Source organism: Nomascus leucogenys, chromosome 22a, assembly GCF_006542625.1.
Source record: "Nomascus leucogenys isolate Asia chromosome 22a, Asia_NLE_v1, whole genome shotgun sequence".
Classification (NCBI taxonomy): domain Eukaryota; kingdom Metazoa; phylum Chordata; class Mammalia; order Primates; family Hylobatidae; genus Nomascus; species Nomascus leucogenys.
Genome location: NC_044402.1, coordinates 51,612,818 through 51,639,689, shown reverse-complemented (window position 1 = coordinate 51,639,689; position 26,872 = coordinate 51,612,818). Strand labels below are relative to the sequence as shown.

At 46.3% G+C, this 26,872-nt stretch overlaps 2 protein-coding genes across 3 annotated transcripts; one reads left to right on the top strand and one right to left on the bottom strand.

The window, feature by feature from the left end:
• Window positions 1–189: 189 nt before the first annotated feature.
• On the bottom strand, window positions 190–8,884 carry MRPS18B (mitochondrial ribosomal protein S18B). The gene is made up of 7 exons (XM_003272037.4): window positions 8,656–8,884; window positions 6,991–7,099; window positions 6,786–6,883; window positions 6,602–6,670; window positions 3,717–3,783; window positions 1,651–1,710; window positions 190–1,081 (listed from the first exon to the last, which is right to left on the bottom strand). Exons 1-7 carry the CDS (start codon window positions 8,731–8,733, stop codon window positions 786–788), a joined length of 777 nt encoding a protein of 258 aa, XP_003272085.1. The 5' UTR covers window positions 8,734–8,884; the 3' UTR covers window positions 190–785.
• Window positions 7,985–26,121, top strand: PPP1R10 (protein phosphatase 1 regulatory subunit 10). 2 transcript variants are annotated; one of them, XM_012503132.2, is made up of 20 exons: window positions 7,985–8,039; window positions 9,596–10,115; window positions 16,632–16,749; window positions 17,423–17,509; window positions 17,671–17,806; window positions 18,681–18,732; window positions 19,717–19,794; window positions 19,929–20,102; window positions 20,329–20,434; window positions 20,537–20,649; window positions 21,476–21,576; window positions 21,834–21,981; window positions 22,058–22,216; window positions 22,314–22,560; window positions 22,727–22,790; window positions 22,904–23,098; window positions 23,285–23,360; window positions 23,611–23,724; window positions 23,876–24,589; window positions 24,865–26,121. In XM_012503132.2, the coding sequence occupies exons 3-20, from the start codon at window positions 16,643–16,645 to the stop codon at window positions 24,972–24,974; spliced, it is 2,781 nt and encodes a 926-aa protein (XP_012358586.2). In that variant the 5' UTR covers window positions 7,985–8,039; window positions 9,596–10,115; window positions 16,632–16,642; the 3' UTR covers window positions 24,975–26,121. The 2 variants fall into 2 exon arrangements, with proteins under 2 accessions (XP_012358586.2, XP_030659093.1); XM_030803233.1 differs by lacking the exon at window positions 7,985–8,039 and adding an exon at window positions 9,312–9,375.
• The last annotated feature ends 751 nt before the right edge of the window (window positions 26,122–26,872 follow it).

The following is a 26,872-nucleotide window of genomic DNA, read 5'->3' as shown; positions in this document are numbered from 1 at the left end:
GACCCACAAAGGCATCTTGACAGAGTGGCACAGCTGCCTATCCCCGGCTTCTAGTCCCAGGCGTCACTGGCAAGGCTGGTTTAAGCCTGACCACTCATGGCCCCACGGCACCACCCAATTGCTTAGATGAAAAGAACATCACTCAGCCCACCCCCCGCTAATGGCATTCATCGGTAACAGCCCAAAGCAAACCAGAGACAGGAGAGTAGAGCTTTATTGTGTAAAAGCTGAGTTGGTAGAAGTATGAAACAGTAACAATGTTTAGCCCAGCCCATCTATTTACAATATATAGGGGTCGGGGTTTCCCCATACACATCTGTACTGCCCTCTCTCAGCCTCAAGATTTATCCCTATCAGCAACATTCATTTATTTCCTGTATTTGTCATTGGCCACAAAAGACACAACTCTTCAGGGTGATATCCCATCATATAAACCTACATACACATTATCTCCTAGTCCCTCTGGCTCTCTTCCCAGTCTTTTTTTTTTTGAGACAGGGTCTAGCTCTGTCACCGAGGCTGGAGTGCAGTGGTGCAACTGCAACCTCCGCCTCCTGGGATCCAGTGATCCTCCCACCTTAGCCTCCCCAATAGCTGAGACTACAGGTGTGCAACACCAAACCCAGCTAATTTTTGTATTTTTTGGTAAAGATGAGGTTTCACCACGGTGCCCAGGCTGGTCTCGAACTCCTGGGATCAAGTGATCTGCCCACCTTGGCTTCCCAAAGTGCTGGGGTTACAGGAGTGAGCCACCACACCTGGCCTCTCTTCCTCGTCTACGGCTCCTACAGAGCACTCTGGGGGTCTGTCTGCCCAGTGGAGGAGGCTTCCGCTGGTGTTGCAGGGGGCATCTTGGGCATTGACTCAGGTGGGGGGCCACTCTCTTCTCGGAGATGACCCTGGTAAAGCCGGCGAAGGCGAGACAGTTCTCTCTCCGGTGGCTGTTTCCAGTTGTACCATGGGTACCAGGGGTCGCCTGAGATCAGGGTGGGGGCTGGCGGAGTAGCACTCACAGCCCCATGAGAGGTACTGAAGTCAAGGTCCCGTGGTTCAACCTGGGGGATGTGGTAAATGAGGAGACCTAAGGGATTAAAAAAGAAGAGAAATTTAAGAGGGAATGAGGAGGGTGGTTTAGATGAAGTAAGAAAAAGGATTATAAAGGGAGGGACCAGTCAGAGCCACTAGGTACATTTATGCATGTTGTATACTGCAAACAGGTGACTGGCCCAGAGGGCAAGTGTGGGCTGACATACTGCTGGGGCTCTTGCTTACAAAGCTGTGCAGCCCTGAACAAGGACTATGAAGCTGCATCTGCCCTAGCAGAGGGGTATACCTTTTACTAACTTATGCAGCAGTGCCATGTAGTCCAGGGCCAGACATTTATATAAAGATCTTCCTATGATCTTGCTATGGCATTGAGACCAGCAGTTGTAAAATAGGAGGGAAAAGGATGGAAAGACAAAGAACAAGGAGACAGGGCAATGATAAAGTAAGACACTCAGGAGTAAGGACAGGGGACAATGGAATGTCAGAAGAACATGCTGGTTGCTACCATCTTGAACAGGTGTGAGCATTTATATCCATTCTCTAGCCCTAACTCATCTTCCTTATACCTAAACAAAACTGCTGTGTGCCCCGTCTCATGCTCACCATGATCCCTGGCTTTCTGGATGGCCTGGGTCAACCTCTTGTGCTGCTTCACACAGACTCCTGTGGGGAGAAAAATAACTTGTTCTTTAAGGCACAGTAAATAATAGAACACAACTGCTTCCATATGGTGACAGAGGAGTAGACTGGGAAGGATTGGCTTTACCTAATGACCCCTTTCCCCTGACCCCTCCATGGACCTCAGTTTCCCCATCTGCCCAATGGAAAGAATCTCCCCCATCTCTTGGAGAGCTGGGATAAAGATTTAGGAGGGTCTAGCCACTATAGAGAAGCCATTTAATGGTAAAGCCTCCAAGACAGGGAGCAGAACACAATTTAATGGGCAAGTGTGGTTAATTAGAGGGTTGAGTTGAACAATCCAGAGAGAAAGATTCAATTGAGGGAGCAGAGATTTCAGAGTTGGGGAAGACAATCTGAGAGAGTAACAATAATAGTCCCTTCAGCCTTTACAGCTTGACTATAAGAAACTCTTGACAAACTGAACACTGATTGTACTGCCACCCCCAATAATGGTGAATTCAGATTATTCTCTGCAAGGCTGGGCACAGTGGCTCATGCCTATAATCCCAGCATTTTGGGAGGCTTAGGCGGGAGGATCACTTGAGGCCAGGAGTTCAAGATCAGACTGGCCAAAATAGTGAAACCCTGTCTCTACTAAAAATACAAAAAAAATTAGCCAGGCACAGTGGCACGTGCCTGTAATCCCAGCTACTAGGGAGGCTGAGGCAGGAGAATTGCTTGAACTCAGGAAGTGGAGGCTGCAGTGAGCCAAGATCACACCACTGCACTCCAGCCTTGGGTGACAAAGTAAATGAGATTTCGTGCCCCCCCCCAAAAAAAAAAACCAACAAAGATTAGTCTCTGCCAGGCACGGTGGCTCACACCTGTAATCCCAGCACTTTGGGAGGCCAAGGCGGCCGGATCACCTGAGGTCGGGAGTTCGAGACCAGCCTGACCAACATGGAGAAACCCCATCTCTATTCGCCAGGCATGGTGGCATGTGCCTGTAATCCCAGTTACTCAGGGGGCTGAGGCAGAAGAATCACTTGAACTTGGGAGGCAGAGGTTGCGGTGAGGCAAGATTGCGCCATTGCACTCCAGCCTGGGCAACAAGAGTGAAACTTCGTCTCAAAAAAAAAAAAAAAAAAAAAAATATTCTCTGCAAATTTGTCTTGCTTCAGAGCAGAGCAGGGATTAGCAAAATTTTTCTGTCTAGAGTCATATAGTAAATATTTTAAACTCTGCAGGTCCTGTGGTCTCTGTCTTAGCTACTCAACTCTGCCATTGTAGCATGGAAGCAATTGTAGGTAATATGAAATCAAATGGACATGGCAGTGGGCCAGATTTGCCCTGTGACTGTAGTTAGGGAATAGATATAATTCTGAATTGTTCAATTTATGATTCCAAGTTTGGAAAATCTAATTCAATTGACAATGATATAACTTATGTGACAATTTGTGAGAAGTCTTTTGTAAAAGTGAAAATACCCTATAGAAAGGAATTAATCACCATTTATCAATTAAAAACTACATTTAGATCGTTTGTTTACAGAAGTACTTGTTTTTTTCTTTTTCTTTTTGAGATGGAGTTTCACTCGATGCCCAGGCTGGAGTGCAATGGCGCAATGTCAGCTCACCGCAACCTCTGCCTCCTGGATTCAAGCGAATCTCCTGCCTCAGCCCCCCGAGTAGCTGGGATTACAGGCATGCACCACCACGCCCAGCTAATTTTGTTATTTTTAGTAGAGGCAGGGTTTCTCCATGTTGGTCAGGCTGGTCTCAAACTCCCAACCTCAGGTGATCCGGCTGCCTCGGCCTCCCAAAGTGCTGGGATTACAGGCATGAACCACCACACCTGGCTGTACTTGTCTTTTTCTTTTGTCCACATTTAATTGCTTTAGCCCCCAGTAAGCCAAGATTTCCAAAAGGTTCAGCCAGACCTTTTAGGCTATAAATAGGAGCCACTGAACAAATACCTATTGACCAACCACATAAACAAGGCATGTCACAAGGAAAAGCTCTCTGGTGGTGCAGGGATGATGGGCTAACCTGTGTATGGAGCATGGAAGATGATACCCGTGTGGGCGCAGACAAATTGTTCCAAGAGCTTCACGTTCTGTGGGGGAAAGTGGTAGAGAAACGTGAGGAAAGAGTCAGGGAGAGCAGCAAGATCTTTGGACACTGAAAGTACACAATCCTTACACACCCACATGGACCACCTTCACCCCTCTACAGTTCTCCAGATGCTATCCTCCTTCACGTCCCAGTTTGGCTTCATCAATTCACTGAATCCATCCTTGCACATCCCATATTCTGTCACTGTGCTCCCATAGAAATCTCTTATGCAGAGGTTAAGTTTTTTTTTTTTTGAGACAGAGTCTCCCTGTGTTGCCCAGGCTGGAGTGCAGTGGCACGATCTCAGCTCACTACAATCTCCGCCTCCCGGGTTCAAGCAATTCTCTGCCTTAGCCTCCCGAGCAGCTGAGGTTACAGGCACCCGCCACCACACCTGGCTAATTATTTTGTATTTTTAGTAGAGACGGGGCTTCACCATCTTGGCCAAGCTGGCCTTGAACTCCTAAACTGGTGACACACCCACCTTGGCCTCCGAAAGTGCTGGGATTACAGGCATGAGCCACCGCGCCCGGCCTGCAGAGGTTAAGTTCTAATGTTAGCCTTCAGGTGAAAAACTGGGGCTGGTCATTGGAAATCCCAGAAATCATCCAAAAAATGATATTGTAATGTGTATATATAACGTATTTAATAGCACGCTGAATATAATTTATATACTAAGAATAATTTTACAGTTTATATAGAACAACTCTCACTCAGCAAATTAACTGTAGGAAATGGGACTCTTGAGGAAAAAGTGGGTACACTGTAGAGTAGAATGCAAGCAGAATCACCCATGCTACTAAATTTGTAAGATTTCTCTCTCTCGGTTATGTAATTAATTATAATCTCTGTTTTGTTTGTGAGATGGAGTCTTGCTCTGTTGCTCAGGTTGGAGTGCAGTGGCGCAATCTTGGTTCATTGTAACCTACATCTCCTAGGTTCCAGTGATTCTCCTGCCTCAGCCTCCCAAGAAGCTGGGACTACAGGTGACTGCCATCACGCCCGGCTAATTTTTTTTTGTATTTTTAATAGAGGTGGGGTTTCACCATGTTGGCCAGGCTGGTTTCGAACTCCTGACCTCAAGTGATCCATCCACCTTGGCCTCCCAAAGTGCTCGGATTACAAGCATGAGCCACCGCACCTGGCCATAATCTCTTTTTATAACCAATCATACGCAGTTGAAACTGAGAAATTATCTATGGGACTCCTAAATAACTTGTGTCAGAAGGGTTCTTATTGCAGTCAAATACTCCCATTTTCTGACTGTTATCCAAATGCTCTACTACTTCCCTGATGATCAGCCATATAGCTTCTGCTCTAATACTTTTGCTGCAAGCTCAGAAGAACACTTTCCTATTACCTATTTTGTTAATATAATGTCCTCACATTCTTCTTTTTTTTGTTTTGTCTTGTTTTTTTGAGGAGTTTCACTCTTTCGCCCAGGCTGGAGTGCAGTGGTGCAATCTCAGCTCACTGCAACCTCCGCTCCTGGGTTCAAGCAATTCTCCTGCCTCAGCCTCCCAAGTAGCTGGGATTATAGGCGCCTGCCACCAGGCCTGGCTAATTTTTGTATTCTTAGTAGAGACAGGGTTTTGCCACGTTGGCCAGGCTGGTCTCAAACTCCTGACCTCAGGTGAAGCACCTGCCTGGGCCTCCCAAAGTGCTAGGATTACAGGCATGGGCCACTGCGCCCAGCTAATATGTTTTCAAATTCTTTAAAGAGCAAATCTTGTCCTTCTCACATATTGAAGGCTTTTTGAAAAATACTAGACTCTATCTTGCTTCATATACCTGCCCTCCGGCCCCAGGTCCCAGCATGCCACTGAACATTGACAAGGAAATAAAGAAAACCTCAGGAAGAAAGTGGGCCAATATATTTGGTAATAACTGTAATGAATACAAACGAATCTTTGGATATTGCTCTCCCACTAGAAATAGCCATTTCGCTAGTTGGGCGTGGTGGCTCACACCTGTAATCCCAGCATTCTGGGAGGCCGAGGCTGGCGGGTCACAAGGTCAGGAGTTTGAGACCAGCCTGGCCAATATGGTGAAACCCTGTCTCTACTAATACAAAAAGTAGCTGGGCATGGTGGCACAAGCCTGTAGTTACAGCTACTTGGGAGGCTGAAGTGGGAGAATCGCTTGAACCCAGAAGGCGGAGGTTGCAGTGAGCTGAGATCACGCCACTGCACTCCAGCCTTGGCAGCAGAGTAAGACTCTGTCTCAAAAAAAACAAATAGCCATTTCTCTTACCTGCCAATTTAGACTGTAAATTTCATAGGCATAGGATAAAACTTTCAGTACAACCCACAGTAGAAGGTAAAAGGCTGGAAAGAGAGATGTTTTTATAATGCTAGAAACACTTACCATAAAACAAACTGTAGGGCCTCCAGGATATACGAAGTGTGGGGCACCTACAGTAATCTCTTTGGCACTGCAAAGGGGCTCCTAATCTTTATTTCTCTTTTTAATTTTTTTTTTTGTTTTTTTTTGAGATGGAGTCTCGCTCTGTCACCCAGGCTGGAGTGCAGTGGTGCGATCTCAGCTCACTGCAAGCTCTGCCTCCCGGGGTCACGCCATTCTCCTGCCTCAGCCTCCTGAGTAGCTGGGACTACAGGCGCCCGCCATCACGCCCGGCTAATTTTTTGTATTTTTAATAGAGACCGGGTTTCACCGTGTTAGCCAGGATGGTCTTGATCTCCTGACCTCGTGATCCACCTGCCTCGGCCTCCCAAAGTGCTGGGATTACAGGCGTGAGCCACCGCGCCCAGCCCCTAATCTTTATTTTTTTTACCATAAGAAGAAAAGACTCTCCTTACCCTAAAGTCAACATGCAACTTGTGATCTCGGCAGATGGGACAGGGATTCCCAGCAACTTTATTCCGACGCTGCAGAGAGAAAAAACCGGCAGTTAAGGATGTTCAAACCTGTCAGAAAAAGTGCTGCTGTTACTGTTACTTGTGGCCTCTACCCCTACTCCACATCCCACTCTCAGAAACTCACAATACATGTTTTCCGGGTCCGCTGTGGGGGTACACCACCCTTGTGGTTGCGGCGGTAGTCAGCCCAGACGGGGCGAGAACCATATCGCTCCTGGTATTCTGAAATGAAAGATCATACAAGTTATTCCTGGGTGGGAGTGTAGTGGATGGCTCTGTCCACTTATCTCAAATCCTATCTGACCCTCCCTTTCCCCATTTAGAGGTACCTTCTGATTCCAGATATTTCCAGGGCTCATCCTTATAAGGAGAAATGGGAACTGGGGACAAAGAATCTTCCTCAGAGGGAGCTTTGGTGCAAAGAGTCTGGAGGGGAACCTATAAAGGAGAAGAAAAAAAAATAAAAGAATGAGTTCAAGGAAAGGACTCAATTGTTTTGCTTATCACACTTTGGAAAGAGGGGGAATGCATACATACTGCATTAATGGAATATAACAGGAATACATATGTACGTTAAATATTTTTGTTGGGTTTAAACTGACATAAATCAACAACCACTCTCCTTTTCTACAACTGGATCCTGAAAGAAAAGCTAAGTTAGGGGATCTATGGCTGAAAAACAATCTTATTTCAGAAGACAATTAAAAAGTCTAGTACAAGGCCGGGCACAGTGGCTCATGTCTGTAATTCCAGCACTTTGGGAGGCCGAGGTGGGCGGATCATGAAGTCAAGAGATCGAGACCATCCTGACCAACATGGTGAAACCTCATCTCTACTAAAAATACAAAAATTAGTTGGGCGTGGTGGCATGCGCCTGTAGTCCCAGCTACTTGGGAGGCTGAGGCAGGAGAATCGCTTGAACCCGGGAGGCGGAAGTTGCAGTGAGCCAAGATCGCACCACTACACTCCAGCCTGGCAACAGAGTGAGACTCTGTGTAAAGAAAAAAGAAAAAAAAAATCTAGTACATAAAAGGTATTGTTGTTTTTTGGAAATGAATTGACTCTGGTAGAAGAATAAAGTAAGAGGAAGGATATCTAGGTTCTTGGAACTAAGATGTGTGGTGGGGAGGGGATGCAAAAGACAGGTGAGTCTCCAAATCAATCCAATGAAGTCACTGAGTTGCCCATTTTCATAAAAGCTGAAGGTCAACATTCTACAGGGCAGAACAAACTTGAGTCCTAACGCTAGTTTTAAAGCTACCAAGGCTGTCATTAACTCTGTGTTGACATCTGTCGCCACTCTTCAGTCCCATTTTAGGGAGTGGCAGCTGGGCAAGCCTTCCTATCTCACCGTGCCCCACCAAGAACCTCCAGAGAGGTGAGTACACAAGACTGGAGGGAAACCTCAATTCAAAGGACGGAGTTAAGCTCTCATAACTCCGGTAAGAAACTGATTTAATAAAGAGAGATGAGAAGCTGTCCTCAGGTCGTAAGAACATATCCTGACCTTACTGGGAAATAGCAAGGTTGGTAGAAATTAGGATCCCTAATTTCCCCAAGGACATTCCAGAGCAACACAGATTTAGACACCACCTGCATAGTTAAGAGCTGGTTGTGGCGCTCGCTTGGGGAGCACATATGTTATGCTAAAATTGCAACGATACAGAGATTAGCATGGCCCCTTAATTATTTAAATAAGTTTTAAAAAGCTAATTATGCATGACCGAGGGTGGACGGGGGTCAATTCCATCACTTAGTTATTTTACTGAGATGGCATTTTGGAAAAAGGATGACACCTAACCCTGGCGCTTAGTCCTCGGCTCGGGATTAGAAAACGCGCGGGGTATGGGAGGGGGTTGCAGGAAGTACTGCCTAGACAGCTAAGACATAAACACGTGGGAAGGTCTCCACTCGTGGATTCCTGACAGTGGAGCAACAACCTAGAGAAGGTATAACCAACTTGAGGTTGTGCAAAATGTCCTTCGAAGAGTTACCTGAACTCTGTGAGTACCTCGGAAGAGAGAAAGCATAGGAAGCCGTCTCAGCAGGGTGTTTAACACGGACGCCGCCATCTTGACGTACGCCCAGCGCAGGAATGGACGGAAAGACAACTGCGCATGCTTCAGGAAACTGACTAGGGCAGGGCCAAGGACAAGTCCGCAGTGCGGAAGGCGGCCGCACGTTTGCGTCAGGACGGAAGCGTGAAAGGGGAAGCATGGGGGAGAAGCTAATTTCAACTGCGTCACAATCGAATTAGACCTCAAAATTGCATTTTTCCTTGGCCAGTCACTACGACTCTTAGATCACATTGTTAAAATTTGCCTTTTAAGCAATTTTGAAGGCGATTTTTATCGGGATCCTCTCAGTGCGCATGCGCCCGTACGTTTCTACCAACCCTGGGTGAGAAATGTTCTCCAGGGCGGAAGTGGCGGAAGCAGAGGAAAGGGTGGTGCTAGGCTCTCTGGTCACGCGCACGCGACAGGGAGGCAGGAAGGAGGCGGAAGAGAGTGCCGGGGAAGGGGCGGAGCAAAGGTGAAATGAGAGTAGCCAATCAGTTGGCGAATTGTCATTTGGGTTGACCAATGAGTTCACGCCTCGCGTATAATGTCTCGCGACAAGGGCGTTTCACCAGCACGTTTGGGCGCGTTGGGCGGCGTCCGGGTATAAAAGACTCCACCCGAGCGGGCGGCCGCCATTCTGGGGTTCGTTTAGAGGTAAGTTTGCCTACTTTGTCGTTTAGTGGATAAAATTTTGCGGAGAGCGTTGGATCTGGGAAGCGGGGTAGGGATGGGTTCATTTGAGAGCCACGGCTTCAATCGGCTGCGATCAGGATGGGATGCAGAGGTTTGGGGACAACAAAAGATGGCATTTCTGGGTGTTTTGAAGCAACCCGTACTGATTACATCTTTCTCCCTTGTGTTCCTTTTATCCCAGGTTTGAATTTTCTCGGAGAAAGACAGGCCGGCCACGAGGAAAACAGAAACAAGCCGCAGCAACATCTAAGCCCTTGAAAGGATCCTGAGAGGGGGGAAAGGGAAAACAGCAGCCACCAGCCCAACCACTTGTGTCTTCTGCCCCTTCCCACCTATCTTGCCCACCCCACCAGCCCACGCTGCTTGGGACTTGAAATCTGTGGCCGAAGGACCGTCACTACATAACTTGAAAAATAATCAACCACCCTCCCTTCCCAAACCACCCAAATTCACTCATCCAGCGTTTACTTTTTTGAATCCACTCAGAACTTTTTTCTGCGACCCCCCTCCCTAAATGGAGTTGGGTGGGGGGGGAAATGAATACTGAGTTGGCCTTTATTTTTTAAAGGACTTTTTGATCCAATGAGGCCCCCTAAATAATTGAGTTTTGGGTCCTGGTTGGTTGTTTTATTTTTTTTCCTCCAAAATTTTACCCCCTCCCCCCTGAGCCCGAGGTGCTGACGTCGCAAAAAAATTGGATAGTAAGTGTCGAATTTTCAAAAACCAGCCTTGCAACAAGAAATCAACGTTTCCCGTTGTGAAACCAAAAATAATGAGAGGAAGAAATGAGACCATAGAACAAATAGAGAACTGGAGAAGGACCAATCGGGTCACTTAATCTCCATTAAAAAGGGCCTGTGGGTCTAAGTCTTGTTCTCTCTCCCCTACCACCTATCTCTTCCCTGCCCTGCTGCAGGCAAAGAGAGGGTGGAGGGAGGGCCGGCAAGTGAGGATTTTGATGGTTAACCCTTGGTAATCCAGCCAATTTCCAGACTGCCAAAGCCATACGTGTTTATATAAGGAGGAATGGTTATCTTCCTCTGGTTAGCAGCAGTCTTCAAAAGGGTTAATGAGCTCACATACAAGAGATGGTGGATCTTGTGGCCCAGAAGTACCACTTCTTTGTGTGTGAGACAAGCAGGGTGCCTTTCAATTTGCCAGATTAATAAGCAATCTGTACATAAAGATTGCAGGGTAAGGAGATGGGCAGAGAGAAATAATAGCTCGCTATAACTTTTTAAATGACTGTTAAATCCTCTCAATTTTAATGTAATTTGCTTGGGGTATATTTGTGTGGTTAAAATAGGTGGCAATCTAGGAATAAAGATTGCAAGACACTTAGGACAAAATATAATCTTAGTGCCAGTACATACAAGATAATGGGGAGGTGAAGAATGTCGTATAATTGTTGAAGATTGCATAGGTATTTAAAAGCAAAAGGGTGATTAACATTTTAACTTGATATTTTTTGGTGGGGGAGGTACAGTTAAATAGAGGGTGGAAAGGTTGGGAAATGTGGAATTTAGGAGTATAATTTTAAAGGCCATTTAGTGCAATTGAATGCTAGCTTTCTAAAAGATTTGTGTCGTTAAAAGGAATTTTTTTCTTCCCTGCTTCAATATGGCGACTTTCCTTGTCCTTTTGTCTTCCAAGCGGCGTTGCAGGTTGTGTCTTGACCCATTTTTTTTTCCTGTCCTCCCACCTCAACCCTATTTGTTGAGAGGGGTCCAAGTCCTTCCTCCCCCTTTCCCTCTATAGGGAGGATGGGGGTGGTCGATGGTAGCCGGTTGAACCTCCGTTGCAAATTCAGTTCTTCCCTGCAGAAAATTGTTCTTTTTAATATTTTAATTGCTTTAATTTTCACTACGCTCTTACTGATCCAAATAAGTCAAAGATTATCCACGATGAGGAACTGGCTTTTGATTTTTTTTTTTTTTACTAAAAAGGTGTTTTATAATGTAGCTGAAGCTACCGGCAGAGCCGGGTGGCTTTTTAAAGTTTAAGTCCTCTTTCTCCATTACAAAATGGCGTCCGTCCGTCTTTGTTGTTTTTCTCCCCCTTTTGCCATCCTGAGCTTAGGGCCGCCCTAGAAACTTGGTCAAGGGGGAGGAGCAGCCTTGAAAGGTGATGTAATCAGCTTGCTTCCTCCTTTCTCCACCCTCTCGAAGCTCCACCCCTGAGCAGATGCCTTTGCACTCCCTATTCTCGTTGCTGCTAGGGAGAAGACATTTTCCTTATTTTCATTATATAAAATATCTTAAAGGGATAGGAGCTTATAGGAATTAAGTATCAAGGCTGTCCATCTCCTTGGGTAGTTCCAGTTTTTATAGAACCAGTTTTTATTTTCACTTTCCTTCACTCATCACAACTGCTTGTAATTTTTCCCCACTTCAGCTGCCAGGGGTGAAAAAACAGGCAAACCTAAGACTGGGAAGCTTTGAGGATGTGTGTGAGCGTGTGTGTATGTATATATGTGTGTAGAGGGAGATGGGAAAGACACAAGGGCTTGTTAGAGTAACTTGGAGATAAATGGGCCTAATGACACTGAAGTGTGCCATTTCTGCTCAGGAACTAGTCTTCGGGCCTCCTGCATTTGGTCGCTTTGTGTAATGAGAATCGGGGGAAGGTGGGTACTTTTAGGACTTTCTTCTAAATCGCCCTGATTTCCACCTCTCAGTTTGGGGGTAAACTCTGTATTCAGTGCTGTATCACGTTCTGCACTTGATTAGTTCCTGTACATTGGTACTAGGATAAGAAGTGAATCTTTAGGAAAGGAGGCGGCAGTTGTAAACTCAAGGCAGGGGGAATCAAGCTACGGTTTCTGGTAAGCAAAACCTTTCTGGTATTACATTTCACAACTTTCATTTTTTTTTTTCCACCAAAGAGCCACCTTTTTTGAATTTCTTTTTCCTTCCCTTCTAAAAGAAATTCCTTAAAAGCATTAATGAAAAAATGATGTCCTCTTCATTTTTCAACTCATGCAGTGCTGTGGCAGTTGGTGCATGTTCAGAAGCCATGCCCTATCTGAGGGTGGTATTGGGTGTCTGGTTCCTTTCTTCCCCCAACTTTTTCAAAGTCAAATCTTTATCAGACTCTCCATATAATTTTAATTTTTAAAAGTCCTGCACTGAAGCATGGAGGTTCTAGGCAGAATTGGAAAGTATAACTGCCCTGTGGAGACTTGGGTGAGACTTAGGGCTAATTTCCTACTGGGTACAGATTCTCAAATTATTACTTAAGCTTCTGGATTGGATGGGAGGGACTCTTCCACATGTCTATTGACTACAAGTTTTTTTTGTTTTGTTTTTTTCTTTTAAGCAGTTTGCCATGTGCCTCTGCAGCATATCTTCCTTGGGAGCTGAACATTCTACCCACTGGGGTTCCTGATCTCTAGTGAGCCAGGGGATTAATAAAGAAGATCTTCCTTAACATGGGAGACGGGAAGGCAGGTCTACTAGGGGAACCACATCCATTCAGAGAATCTTGGAAAACCTGATCCTTGTAGTTTGTGGCCAGAGTTCTAGTCTGGGGTCTTTTTCTATGAGTCGGGGTGGTGTATCATTTTGCATCTTTATTGAAAGGCAGATAAGCTTTTGAGGAGCTCATGTATCAGATTTGCAAAATGACTTTGAGGGGTAGGGGCTTACTACTTGGAAGAAAGCTATGACCTTGTGATGAATCACATGAGAGACATAATTCAGTCCACTATTGAGTCAAACTAGGAAATGCCTAAAACACTGAAGAAAGGAAGGGGGGGAACATGAGTAGGTACAAATCATTTTCATTTCCAGACGTGCCTCTAAATTAAGGTAAATTTGGGACTTTTTTCTCCTTTTGTTAGAAGACAGTTATTTTTTAAAGAGCTCTGACTTGCACAGAATTTTTATCCTGAACCAATTCAGTCCTGTTTCATTGGTGATGGGTGTGGAATAACTTTAGCTATGCTGGATATTTTTTCACCCTATTTAATTGAATAACCCTCAAGTAAAATTCATTTTGAAGGCAGGAGTTGGTGTCACAGACGTTTATCTGGGGTAAAAATGGTAGAAAATTCCCCCGTGCCTTGTGCCAGTAGAGTATAGCTCTGCCTGAAACATTCTCCATAAGGAACGCATAGCTTAGGATGAGGTGGAGGTAGGACGGGGGGTTGCTACCTCACTCCCCACCTTCTGTATGTTCTGCAGTCAAGGAAATAGCAGCTCATTAAAAGAAGACGTAATCATGCCATGGATTATTTGTGGTTCCAGAAAGCTTTCTTAAGCTTTCATTCTAGATTCCAGATCTTGAGTAGGTAATGTTACAACACTTAGTCACGGCCCCTGCCTTCCTTCATCAACTCAGTTTGCCTTCTCTGCTGTTGCCCTGTGCCCGGAATGTTGGACTTTACATTCCTTTCCACTCGAGTGCCTTGGAACTTGTTTGGTTTTTTTCCAAAATATACTGACTTCAAAGTAAGGAAACTAGGTTATAAGACACTTGGGGTCCTTAATTTTACAAAAGAACTGATCTGCCTGAAGGAAGGCCATCATGAGAAAACCCACTTACATTTTATCAAGATTGGTGCTCATGAGACAAAATTTCACTTATATTTCCAAAATATAAGTAGTGGAAAATGAATATTTAACACTAGTTTTGTTCTGTCTCTTAGCTTCCCTTTGACTATTAATGTCTTTTATTCTTGTTTATACATACGCGAATAAAGTCCCTGGATCCCATTCCCAGAAGAGGGCACTGGACAGAATTTAGCTTTGTACTCATTGGTCCATTTTTCTAAGACTGGCTCTTCTCTCGTCTCCCATCCTCTTAAGGAACACTTTAGCTCAGATGACAGTTTATTTAGTGTCTGAAGGAAATAGGGGTAGTAGGTCTATTTATTGGCTTAGCTTGTAGTTGGATATGCAAAAGGGAATTCTCCAGGGTTATATATATTCAGCTCTGGGTTTGAATCAGTCAAGGGGAACTGGTTTGAAATGATGTTTAATTCAAGGCCTTTTGTCAAATTGCATATGTTTTGCTTTGGGAATCTAATGGTGGGTATGTGTGTGTATATATATATATAGAGAGAGAGAGTTTTAAAAATTTCTTAGTCTCTTGATTGCTTATGATATGTTGTTATTGGAACCCATACATTGCTTTTCCAGTCTCCAACAGATGTGATATGTTTTATGTGTCCTTTTATCATATCTATAGTTTCTATAGATCACTTTATAGTATCTGACTACATGGGAAGTAGTCAGATACTTTATTTCTGTGTCTGTCTCTGTGTGTGTAAGAATCACCACACTTGAGTGGATTTGGTCCACGGATGTCTAATCTTTTCCAGTATTCTCCTTGAATGTTTTTTCTCTGACCTCAGGTTCCACTTGTACTTGTGGAGGTTCCAGGGCAGCAGCGACTTCTTAACATTTCTTGCCTCATGTCTCCCTCTGTTCAGCCCACAGGTTATGATCTCCAGAGCCAAGATTACATTTCTACCCTTCCTGGCTGCCTCCTCCCTGCTTCTGCTGCTGCTCGCCTAGGTTGTTAGGACCTACCATTTGGAAATTTACTGACGTTTTTGTTGGGAGGACTAAAAGGCTGAGATTGTTATGCTTATGTTTTTTCTGTTGTTTAAGAACAAATAGAACTAATTTGCATTATCTTACATGAAACCTGTGTTTTTTCCGGCAAAAAAAATACTCACCTTTGTAAAATACTGATTTTTCTGCCCTTCTGCTGGGATTGTGTCTGTTACCTCTGTGCTAGATGTAGGATGAGGAAGGTTTTGTTCTTGCCTCTTCCTTGTTACCCAGTTTTGGCCTTATTGCCCAAAGGCAGATATTGCTGAAGGGGCTTTCTTTTTTGGTGGTTTTTTGTTTGTTTGTTTGTTTTTGAGGCAGGGTCTTACTCTGTCTCTCAGGCTGGAGTACAGCGGCACAATCACAGCTCATTGTAGCTTCAGTATCCGTGGGCTCAAGCAGTCCTCCCGTTTTCCCACCTCAGCCTCACAGGTAGCTGGGACTACAGGTGCACACCATCACACTCAGCTTATGTTTTGTAGAGATGAGGTTTCGCCATGTTGCCGAGGCTGGTTTCAAACTCCTGTGCTCAAGGAATCTGCCCACCTTGGCCTCCCAAAGTGCTGGGATTACAGGCATCAGCCACTGCACCCGGCCTCTTTTTTGGTTCTTAGAAGCAAGTATTTAGAGCCAGTGTAGATAAAAATCCCAATCAGAACCATATTGATCCTAAATTACCTTTCTGGAACTTCAGTTCTGGCCTGTCCCTTCCATAAAAGGAGCTTAGCTTTTTAACTAATTCCTTTTCCAACCTGGTCTAAAACAGCTGCTTAAAAGGGAATTTTTCTAGCATTTGGCTTTATCTGTTCCATTCTTTAGGTTCCATGGTTTTCAGTTTTAGGCTTTCCTAGGGGATCTTGCACAGCATGATTTTTGAGGAGAGGACCAGATTCGCATCTTTGCTTTTGAAAGCACAAACCACTAGCTTCTTTTAACTTGGAGACAGTAAAAAACTTGTGTAGTGTTTGGTTAATGAGTGACAGTCTATTCAAGGTCTAGGAGGACCTGCTTGATTTCCTTGCATCCATTTATCTCAATTTCTGGCACCTACCCCCAGATCTCCTTAGGAAGGGATTCTATTTTCAAGTTTTGTTTTGTTCTCCATCATCTACCACTTCAGCTGATACATATCTTGCCATGTGTAGTGATATGACTCTTAATGGGCTAAGATAAAAAGGAATCAACTCTTATTTAGCTCAAATACCCAAGATTGGCCCAATTTCTGTCAAGCTATAGGCTGTTTTTCAAGCCAAATTCATCAGCAACTAGGGAAGACAGGACTTAACAATAGGTATAAATGCCGTGGAGAGTTGAACATCTCGTTATGGGCACTGAATCTTAGCTCTAGTACGATCTAGTGAAGTTCAGCCATCCTAGGAAGGATGCTGCTGGGAGGGAGGGACAGTGTGCTGCCCTACTCCAATCGAATTGCTTTCCTGTTCAGTCACATATGCTCCCCATGCTTAACTTGCCAGGGCTATTTTCTTGGTAGTGGCAAGTGGTCTGTGTCGATTTTTCATATCTAAAAAATAGCGTAGTTGAATAATTAGTCATTATACTTTGTCAAATATAGAGATGTGGTTTATTAGAGGGCCTACTCGGGTAGTCCTTGCCACCCATTTATTCTGTGGGTTTGTTTGTTTTGTCCTCTTACCATAGAAACCACCATCATGGGTTCGGGTCCCATAGACCCCAAAGAACTTCTCAAGGGACTGGACAGCTTCCTTAACCGAGATGGGGAAGTCAAAAGTGTGGATGGGATTTCCAAAATCTTCAGGTAAGTCTTTACCCTTCTTTGGATTCACTGTGAGTACAGAATATTGTGTGTTAAAATATGGCTGCAGTTGAGGCAGACTGAATGATCCTAGAAAGGAAAGGGAAAGACAGTCAGTGCAATAGGATTAAAATCTAACAATTTTAGGATAAGGGATAGGAAAAGATGATCACTTGTTTCTGACCATAATGGAAGCTGGAGATTTGGACGTCCACAGTCCCAAGGGAGTCATGCATTGGAATGAGAGCAGGGTAGCCTGGTAACAGAATTCTAGATTGTTTTGGTTCATGTTCCACCTACCCATAATATTATTTTCCTTCAAGGATTCTCAGGTTTTTCAGAGGAGAGTAAATAACTAAGCCAGTCTTGAACAGACTATTAGGGACAGTTGTTGAGGGCTAGCCTTATCACCTGGAGGCAGAATGGAATTCATCCTGTGTGTTACGGAGGCAGTGATGTTCTCCTCCCCAGGTCAGAGACTTCGGTGTCTCTGTTCTCCCATAAGTTTCCATGTCGCACTGGATCCATCCCATCCTCCTAGAGGTATATGTGACTCCCCTTCTCTGGAGCAAAGTCCCAAGTCATCAGGAATCTCTAGGCAGTTCACAGAGAGGTGCTTTTGCTAAGAGAAGAGATACTGGCTGCTTCATTTCTAACCCTAACTCATCTCCTGCAGTTTGATGAAGGAAGCACGAAAGATGGTGAGTCGATGCACTTACTTGAACATTCTCCTGCAGACCCGTTCACCAGAAATACTGATCAAGTAAGTGTGGATGCGGATGGTTAGAATGGGAAGGTGTGGCTAAAAGATGGGGCGGTGAGGCATGGGGTTCCTGGGTCATTGATGGGAGGCTGGGATTGTAGATGTGGTACTTTCAAAACCTAGAAAGGACGTTACTGATAGACTCTCCTACCTGCCTGCAGGTTTATTGACGTTGGCGGCTACAAACTTCTTAACAATTGGCTGACGTATTCAAAGACAACCAACAACATTCCCCTCCTCCAGCAAATTCTACTGACCCTGCAGCACCTACCACTCACTGTAGACCATCTCAAGCAGGTACCTTTAGTCTTTAAACCCTGATTCTTCCTTTTTTGGTTTAGTCTACCGGATGAAAAACTCACACTGACTGATGTGGCTGTAATCTTGGGCCTGTGAGGTAGAATGGCAGAAAAAAAAAGAAATTTAGAATAAGAAGACTTGGTTTGAATTTATCTTCTTTAATAGGTGTGTGGCAGCTGGGCGCGGTGGCTCACGCCTGTAATCCCAGCACTTTGGGAGGCTGAGGCGGGCAGATCACGAGGTCAGGAGACCAAGACCATCCTGGCTAACACAGTGAAACCCCGTCTCCACTAAAAATACAAAAAAGTAGCCAGGCATGGTGGCATGTGCCTGTAGTCCCAGTTAATCAGGAGGCTGAGGCTGGAGAATCACTTGAACCCAGGAGATGGAGGTTGCAGTGAGCCAAGATCGCACTGCTGCACTACAGCCTGGGCGACAGAGCGAGACTTTGTCTCAAAAAAAAAAAAAGAATGTGTCAGCCAGGTGTGGTGGCTCACACCTGTAATCCCAACACTTTGGGATGCTGTGGTGGGTGGATTGCTTGAGCCCAGTAGTTCAAGACCAGCCTGGGCGAAAATGGTAAAACCCAGTCTCTACAAAAAATTTACCGAGATGTGGTGGTGCATGCCTGTAGTCTCAGTTATTTAGGAGGCTCAGGTTGGAGAATCATTTCAGCCTGGGAGGTCGAGGCTGCAGTGAGCCAAGATTGCGCCAGTGCACTGTAGCCTGGGCAACAGAGTGAGACTCCATCTCAAAAAAAAAAAAAAAAAAAAAAAAGGCGGCGGGGATTGTAACTTTTGTCGTTTTTAGCTCTAAGTGGAATTATTTGCCTCCTGGCATTTACCTTTTCTACTGCTCCCATCTCTCATAGAACAACACAGCTAAACTGGTGAAGCAGCTGAGCAAATCAAGTGAGGATGAAGGTAGGGTGCCACTCCTGCTCTCTCATGGGCTTTTCTCTATTCCTTCCACTTAATTATCTTAATATCTTTTCCCATCCTTGGATTGTCCCTTCACTTTTCTGTTTCTACCTCACCTTGCTTTTTTTCCTCCTTTTAAAGAGAAAGTTCCTCTAACCTGTACCCTCTTTCCTGTTCTCAATTCCAAAGTTGTTCATTTCTCTGTTGCTGAATATAAGGCGCCAATCAACTGGAAGCTGATTCCTAAAATTGCTTGTTATAAAACACATACACTTAAAATTCACTGTGGGAAATAGTATCATCCTAGCGTGTCTCATCTGTGAAAATCTTATTACTAAATGATAAATTATGAAATGAGTTTGTAAGTGGAAATGTTGGCCAGAAGAGAGGTGCCATAGATCAGAGATGTTATTTGCCAAGTACAAAAGGAAAGAGTTACGAAGTATTTTTTCATATATTTAGAAACAAATTTTATTCTTGTTTTCACATCTATAAGGGAAAATAGAAAGTCTTCAGATTGTTGTAAAAATTAGGTGTGTTATGCATAAAGCAACTAATGTAGCTTTTTAAAAAAATGTCAGCTTTTGAGGAACTGGTGGATTTTGGTTACATGTATAAGTTCTTTAATGGTGATTTCTGAGATTTTGGTACACTCATCACCCAAGCAGTGTACACTGCACCCAGTGTGTAGTCTTTTACTAATGTAGATTTTAACCACATATTCTGAAATAAATATTAGGTCTTTTTACTCCAGAGTGGTGTGATGACATCAGAGTTGAAAGTTATCTGAGTAGAACACAACTCTAATTCATTGTTCCATTTTTTAAGAGTTTGGTTTTTAAGCATATCTCATGTTCTTCTTAAAACTTTGGGTTACTTTCTCCATTACATAGATTTTCACAGTATTTTCTCAAACCTCCCATTTTCTGTTCCTGGAAGAATGATATTTTACATTATTTAGGCATTTCCCCTTTCTCTCACCTGCAGAGCTCCGGAAATTGGCCTCAGTCCTTGTCAGCGATTGGATGGCTGTCATCCGCTCTCAGAGCAGTACCCAGCCCGCTGGTAAGCTCCTTAGTCCTTTATCCTTCGTATTTATTTCTTTCCTGCTGGGATGTGGCCTTTAGGTGCTCCCAGTCTGCTTTACCTCTGACAGTGTTTATCTAAATAAAATCCTTTTCTGCTTTTTTTCACAACAGAGAAAGATAAGAAGAAACGTAAAGATGAGGGAAAAAGTCGAACTACCCTTCCTGAGCGACCTTTGACAGAGGTGAAGGCTGAGACCCGGGCTGAGGAGGCCCCAGAGAAGAAGAGGGAGAAGCCCAAGTCTCTTCGCACCACAGCACCCAGTCATGCCAAGTTCCGTTCCACTGGTAAGACTGGCGGCTTGGCCTCTGGAGGGTTCGTGGGCATGTGCACACCCAGAGCCTTATGGGGGAATCATTTGATGTGTGATATGTTAATCGTAAGGAAGAGGGAAGACTAGTGGAGGAAGCTTTGGTTATAGGGCTAGAAGAACATTTGTGGGTGAGAACGGGAGGAAAATTCAGGGGTCTGGGGGTTTGAGTTCAGCTGCCCACACCACGCTTCTTTCCCCAGGACTAGAGCTGGAGACACCATCCTTGGTGCCTGTGAAGAAGAACGCCAGCACAGTGGTGGTTTCTGACAAGTACAACCTTAAACCCATCCCCCTCAAACGTCAGAGGTATGGACCATATTCTCAGGTTCTGAATGGGGTGGATTTGTGGACACAAGGGAGCAAGAGGGGGTGAGTCAGAGATGTTAATGACAGTTCCTCTTCTGACAGCAACATAGCTGCTCCAGGAGATGCTACTCCCCCTGCAGAGAAGAAATACAAGCCACTTAACACAACACCTAATGCCACCAAAGAGATCAAAGTGAAGATCATCCCACCACAACGTGAGTCTAAAGTGGGGAGATGTACTTTGAAATAGGAGCAAACTCTTTTTTTTTTTTTTTTTTTTTGAGACAGAGTCTCGCTTTGTCGCCCAGGCTGGAGTGCAGTGGCACAATCTTGGCTCACTGCAAGCTTCGCCTCCCGGGTTCATGCCATTCTCCAGCCTCAGCCTCCCGAGTAGCTGGGACTACAGCCACCTGCCACCACATCCAGCTATTTTTTTGTATTTTTAGTAGAGACGGGGTTTCACCATGTTAGCCAGGATGGTCTTGATCTCTTGACCTCATGATCCACCTGCCTCGGCCTCCCAAAGTGCTGAGATTACAGGTGTGAGCCACCATGCTCGGCCAGGAGCAAACTTACGGGAACGAATGTCCCTGGGAACAGAAGTTTTTTTCCCTTTTCTTTTATTATTTCCCTCCATTTTCTTTTGATTTCTTGGTATCCCTTACTTTTTGTACCTCTGGAACTCCCATTTCAGGGGTCACTTAGGAGTAATTTTAGAGATAAGATAGGGAGGTGTGCCATTCTGTGACTGGTCAGGGGCCCCTGGTAAGGTGATCTGTCGTGTTCACAGGGGCTCACTTCGTCAGTTACCTGAGCTATAATTCACATCCAAAGCTATGGCTTGCCTGCTGCAAGAAACCTAGAATAACAAGAATATCCTGTATGGATCCTCCTGCATGTGCTTCCTGGTCCTCTTGAGCTTACTGTGTCCTAAGTTGAGGCAGGGTCTTCACTGTTTCATTTTATGTCTGGACTGTGTTTGCAGGTGTAGGATTATGAAGGAGGTCTGATGATGCCATTTGATGCTCTTTCTTTTTGTAGCTATGGAGGGCCTGGGCTTTCTGGATGCTCTCAATTCAGCCCCTGTTCCAGGCATCAAAATTAAGAAGAAGAAAAAAGTACTGTCACCTACAGCTGCCAAGGTATGGGCTCCCAGAAGTAGGTTTCAGTGACAGAGTATAAAAGGTAAAGTAGAAGAAAGGGCACAGCAGCTAGGAGTTGTCGGGGTGGACAACAAGAGGCGTTTGCCTTTGGATATAGACTGGTGCAGGTGAGACCAATGTGGACAGAGTCTTCCTTTATATAGGAGCTGTTGGGAGACTGTGCCTGGGACCCTGGACTAATTGCCTTGCCCTTGGCTTTCCAGTCAGTTCATTAACTTCCTTTTCTTTCACAATAGCCAAGCCCCTTTGAAGGGAAAACGAACACAGAACCAAGCACAGCCAAACCTTCTTCCCCAGAACCAGCACCACCTTCTGAGGCAATGGACACAGACCGTCCAGGCACCCCGGTTCCCCCTGTTGAAGTCCCGGAGCTCATGGATACAGGTAATCTAGAAACTGGTTCAGTTTCGGGGGTTCTCTGAAAGGAGGGATCTGGGTGTGAAACCTCTTCTGCTTCCAGCCTCTTTGGAGCCAGGAGCTCTGGATGCCAAGCCAGTGGAGAGTCCTGGAGATCCTAACCAACTGACCCGGAAAGGCAGGAAGAGGAAAAGTGTGACATGGCCTGAGGAAGGCAAACTGAGAGAATATTTCTATTTTGAATTGGATGAAACTGAACGAGGTAAGAGGTCATTTCCTATGTAATAGGTGTGTTTAAGGGATTTTAAAAGGACTTGGTTGTGCTTACTGCCCTCTTGCTTTTCTTCCCCTGCCGATAGTAAATGTGAATAAGATCAAGGACTTTGGCGAGGCAGCTAAGCGAGAGATACTGTCAGACCGACATGCGTTTGAGACAGCGCGGCGTCTGAGCCATGATAACATGGAGGAGAAGGTGCCCTGGGTGTGCCCCCGGCCCCTGGTTCTGCCCTCACCTCTTGTCACCCCTGGAAGCAATAGTCAGGAGCGATATATCCAGGCTGAGCGGGAGAAGGGAATCCTTCAGGAGCTCTTCCTGAACAAGGAGAGGTGAGCAGAGTGGGGTTCGTGCCCTGGGATGTGGAGTGCTTGGACCCTCCTGAGGGGAACATGAGCTGGGGTAATTAAGGGGTGGAGGTTAGAAATTACTTTCAGGGCCTGAATTAATAACTTGACTATCATTCATTTTTTCTCTCACCTGTGCTGTTCCTGATAGTCCTCATGAGCCTGATCCTGAGCCCTACGAGCCCATACCCCCTAAACTCATCCCCCTAGATGAGGTAAGTCAATGTTATGTGATGACGGAAGTTGTGGTGGTCATTGAATTCAGTGCATCTTTCATGTGAGAATGTCTCTGTTCTGTCAGTCCTGATTTTTTTTGTTCTTCTTTCAGGAGTGTTCCATGGATGAGACTCCATATGTTGAGACCCTGGAACCTGGGGGGTCAGGTGGCTCACCTGACGGGGCAGGAGGCTCCAAGTTGCCTCCAGTTCTGGCCAATCTTATGGGAAGCATGGGTGCTGGAAAGGGCCCCCAAGGCCCTGGAGGAGGAGGCATTAATGTCCAGGAGATCCTCACCTCCATCATGGTATGTGCCCTCCTTCCCCTTTTCCACCTTCTGTGGAGCCTCCTTAAGCACTCTCTCCTCACTGTCTCCCATTCGCCTTACCCCAGTTCTCCACATCTACCCAGTTACCCCTAATCTTTGGCTCTCCCTTTCGCCATGGTTGTTACCCTTTCTGTCTGTTGACTTTGCCTTCTTACATCCTCACAGGGTAGCCCAAACAGTCATCCTTCAGAGGAACTACTGAAACAACCAGACTATTCGGACAAGATCAAGCAGATGCTGGGTAATCTTCAGGGCCAGCCCCAGGGGACTGGGGGAGGAAGCCTGCAGTGTAGTTGGGGGATGCAGGGTTTCACAGAGGCAGAAGAGTACAGGGCTGTGGCCACTAGGCAAGAAATGGGAGGGGAAGACTGGACAAAGGGAGCATTGCTCTGCCAGGTTGGTTTGAGAGGGTCAGTTGGGTGCACCTAAATGGGAGGTCATGCCAGTCTTCTAGAGTGCTCATGCTGTGTTACTCTTGTTTTCATTAACAGTGCCACATGGACTTCTAGGCCCTGGCCCAATAGCCAATGGTTTCCCACCAGGGGGTCCTGGGGGCCCCAAGGGCATGCAGCACTTTCCCCCTGGACCTGGGGGACCTATGCCAGGTAGGTAGTGAGTAAAAGGTTGGAATGGGCTTATCTGCTTAATTTCAGTCTGTTAATAGTATAGGATTGACTGGAAGGTGGGAGGTGGTGGTTTAGGTTGGGAGATGGCAGTTCCTGGTAGCTGATACTGTCTTTTTTTCTCCCCTTATAGGTCCCCATGGAGGCCCTGGTGGGCCAGTGGGTCCACGTCTTCTGGGTCCTCCACCACCTCCCCGGGGGGGTGATCCCTTCTGGGATGGCCCGGGCGACCCTATGCGGGGTGGCCCAATGCGGGGGGGTCCAGGACCAGGTCCTGGACCATACCATAGAGGCCGAGGTGGCCGAGGAGGAAACGAACCTCCTCCTCCTCCTCCTCCGTTCCGAGGCGCCCGAGGAGGTCGCTCTGGAGGAGGACCCCCAAATGGACGAGGGGGCCCTGGTGGGGGCATGGTTGGAGGTGGTGGGCATCGTCCCCATGAAGGCCCTGGTGGGGGCATGGGCAACAGCAGTGGACATCGTCCTCACGAAGGCCCTGGCGGTGGCATGGGTGGGGGTGGAGGACATCGTCCCCACGAAGGCCCTGGCGGTGGCATCAGTGGTGGCAGTGGCCATCGTCCCCATGAAGGCCCTGGTGGAGGAATGGGTGCTGGTGGTGGACATCGCCCCCACGAAGGCCCTGGTGGAAGCATGGGTGGAAGTGGTGGACATCGTCCCCATGAAGGCCCTGGACACGGGGGGCCCCATGGCCACCGGCCTCATGATGTCCCTGGTCACCGAGGCCATGACCATCGAGGGCCACCTCCTCATGAGCACCGTGGCCATGATGGTCCTGGCCACGGGGGAGGGGGTCACCGAGGGCACGATGGAGGCCACAGCCATGGAGGAGGTGAGGATGCTCCCTGTCCCCCATATGCCTTTTGGTGTCCCATACAAGCTTTTGGGGAGTGGGTGAGAGTCACTACTGTTGGTAGCTAGGCAGAACGTGAGGTACCTGTCTCTTTCATATCCTAGTATGCATAGCAGTTCCTACTCTATGCCCTTCCCCCAAATCCCTAAGACTGTCTCTGAAAGAGTTCTCAGGATGCCATGGACAAGGGGTGGTGAGGGTGGCATTGCCCTCAGCTGTTTCCTGTCTTAACTGTTTTGCCATCATTCCCACAGACATGTCAAACCGCCCTGTCTGCCGACATTTCATGATGAAGGGCAATTGCCGCTATGAGAACAACTGTGCCTTCTACCACCCGGGTGTCAATGGGCCCCCCCTGCCCTAGGGACCATTTTCCTGCCCCGTTCACACAACCCCTGTGGACTGCAGCCTCGCTCCTTCCACCCTGTTATGGCTTCTGTGAGGCCCATTTTCCCTTGTCCCCAGCTGATGAGGAGCCGGCCCCCTCAGTTCCCACTTGCTTGGGTTCCTGGGGCTTTTCTGATCGCTGGTGCGCATTGATGTACATATTTTCCTCCAGTCTGGGGAGGAGAGAGACTGGAAACGTTCCTGGACTGCTGAAGAGGAGACCCAGTTGGCTTCACTTTTTGAGAAGATTCGCCCTGTACCCCAAACCCCTTTCCAGTATTACCCTTAATGCTTGAGAACCTAAAGCTGGTTATCCTGGAGAACACCCCTACCCTTCTATTGTGGGTCCCCACATGCGCACAGAACTCTTGACACAGGATCAGCTGCACTTAAGAAATCATCCCAGCTAAGTTCATTATTCCTCATGGGGTGGGGAGATGGTGAAGGGGTATTGTATATCCCACTGCACTGAGAGGGCTCAATCAGCTGGATTTGAGTTCTGGAACACACATCATCCCCACTCCTCCCCCAGCGTGGGCTCTCTATTCTTAGTCCTTTCTCAAGTGGGACCTTGAACGTTCTGTGAACACCCAGTCTGCATCCTGGGTCTGCTAGGTTCGATGATGGCGAACTCATATGCATCCGGTGAAAGTTTTAGCTGGCAGAGGTGAGACCAGTGGTGCTGGTCTGCCTTTGCCAACTACAGCCAGTCTGGAGACTTGATAAAATACTTCAATGAGACCAGCTTCTTATCAACTTGGGCCCGGCATGCTGGGCCTGAAAGTCACACTACATGCACTGCCTTTGGGAGTCAGCTCACTCCCTGCTCCCACCTGGAACCTTGCCAGCGTGAAGGAGGCTTCCAGCTACTTCACCCTGTCAACCACCTCTGAATCCCCACCAGGTGCCTTCCTGGGTGGATTCAACAAGATGATTTTGCCCTTTCCCGGTTCTCTCCTTCACCTTGGCATCAGTTGTTTTCTATGAAAACAGTGGATTGGTTGGGTTTTGTGCAGGGTCTTGGGTTAGAGCCAAAATGGATTTGAGGATGAGTATTTTTTTTTTTGGTTTTGTATATTTTGTACATTAATAATAAACAGTGGAAAGAGAAGCAGCTTATTTAACCCCTGGTGTGTTTGGACTTTTTTGAGACGGAGTCTCGCTCCGTTGCCTGGGCTGGAGTGCAGTGGTGTGGTCTCGGCTCACTGCAATCTCTGCCTCCTGGGTTCAAGGGATTCTCCTGCCTCAGTCTTCTGAGTAGCTGGGATTACAGGCACCTGCCACCATGCCTGGCTAATTTTTTTGTATTTTTAGTAGAGACTTCGTTTCACATGTTGGCCAGGCTGGTCTCAAACTCCTGACCTCGTGATCCGCCCGCCACGGCCTCCCAAAGTGCTGGGATTACAGGCGTGAGCCACTGCGCACGGCCTGGACTGTGTTTTTTTTTAAAAAGCCATTACCACCTGTGTTAGATACATAGTACAAATCTGTGGAATCTGATTTTTACTCCTCTGGAGCTAATGCTTGATCTAATAGTTGCTATTAAGTACTGGTGAAAAAATACTTCAAAAAGTACATAAAACTCTAGGATACAGAGTAGATCTCGGCCACAGGGCTCTTTCCTGGTTTTCATCTTTCTGAGTCTTCCTTAACATGCCTCGTGTGTGTTCCTAGAATCATCCTATCCTGGCTATCGTGCCCTCTAGGATGTGTTCTTGGTCATCTTAACCACTTTCTACAGATAAGGGAGGAAATCCTGAGGATGCTAGAGTCAGATAAAGGCCATTGTCCCAGGTCTACCTCTCTACAGCCTAGGTGACCTTAGCCAGGTTAGTGTTGGGTATCAGTGGCTCATGTCTGTAGTCCCAGCACTTT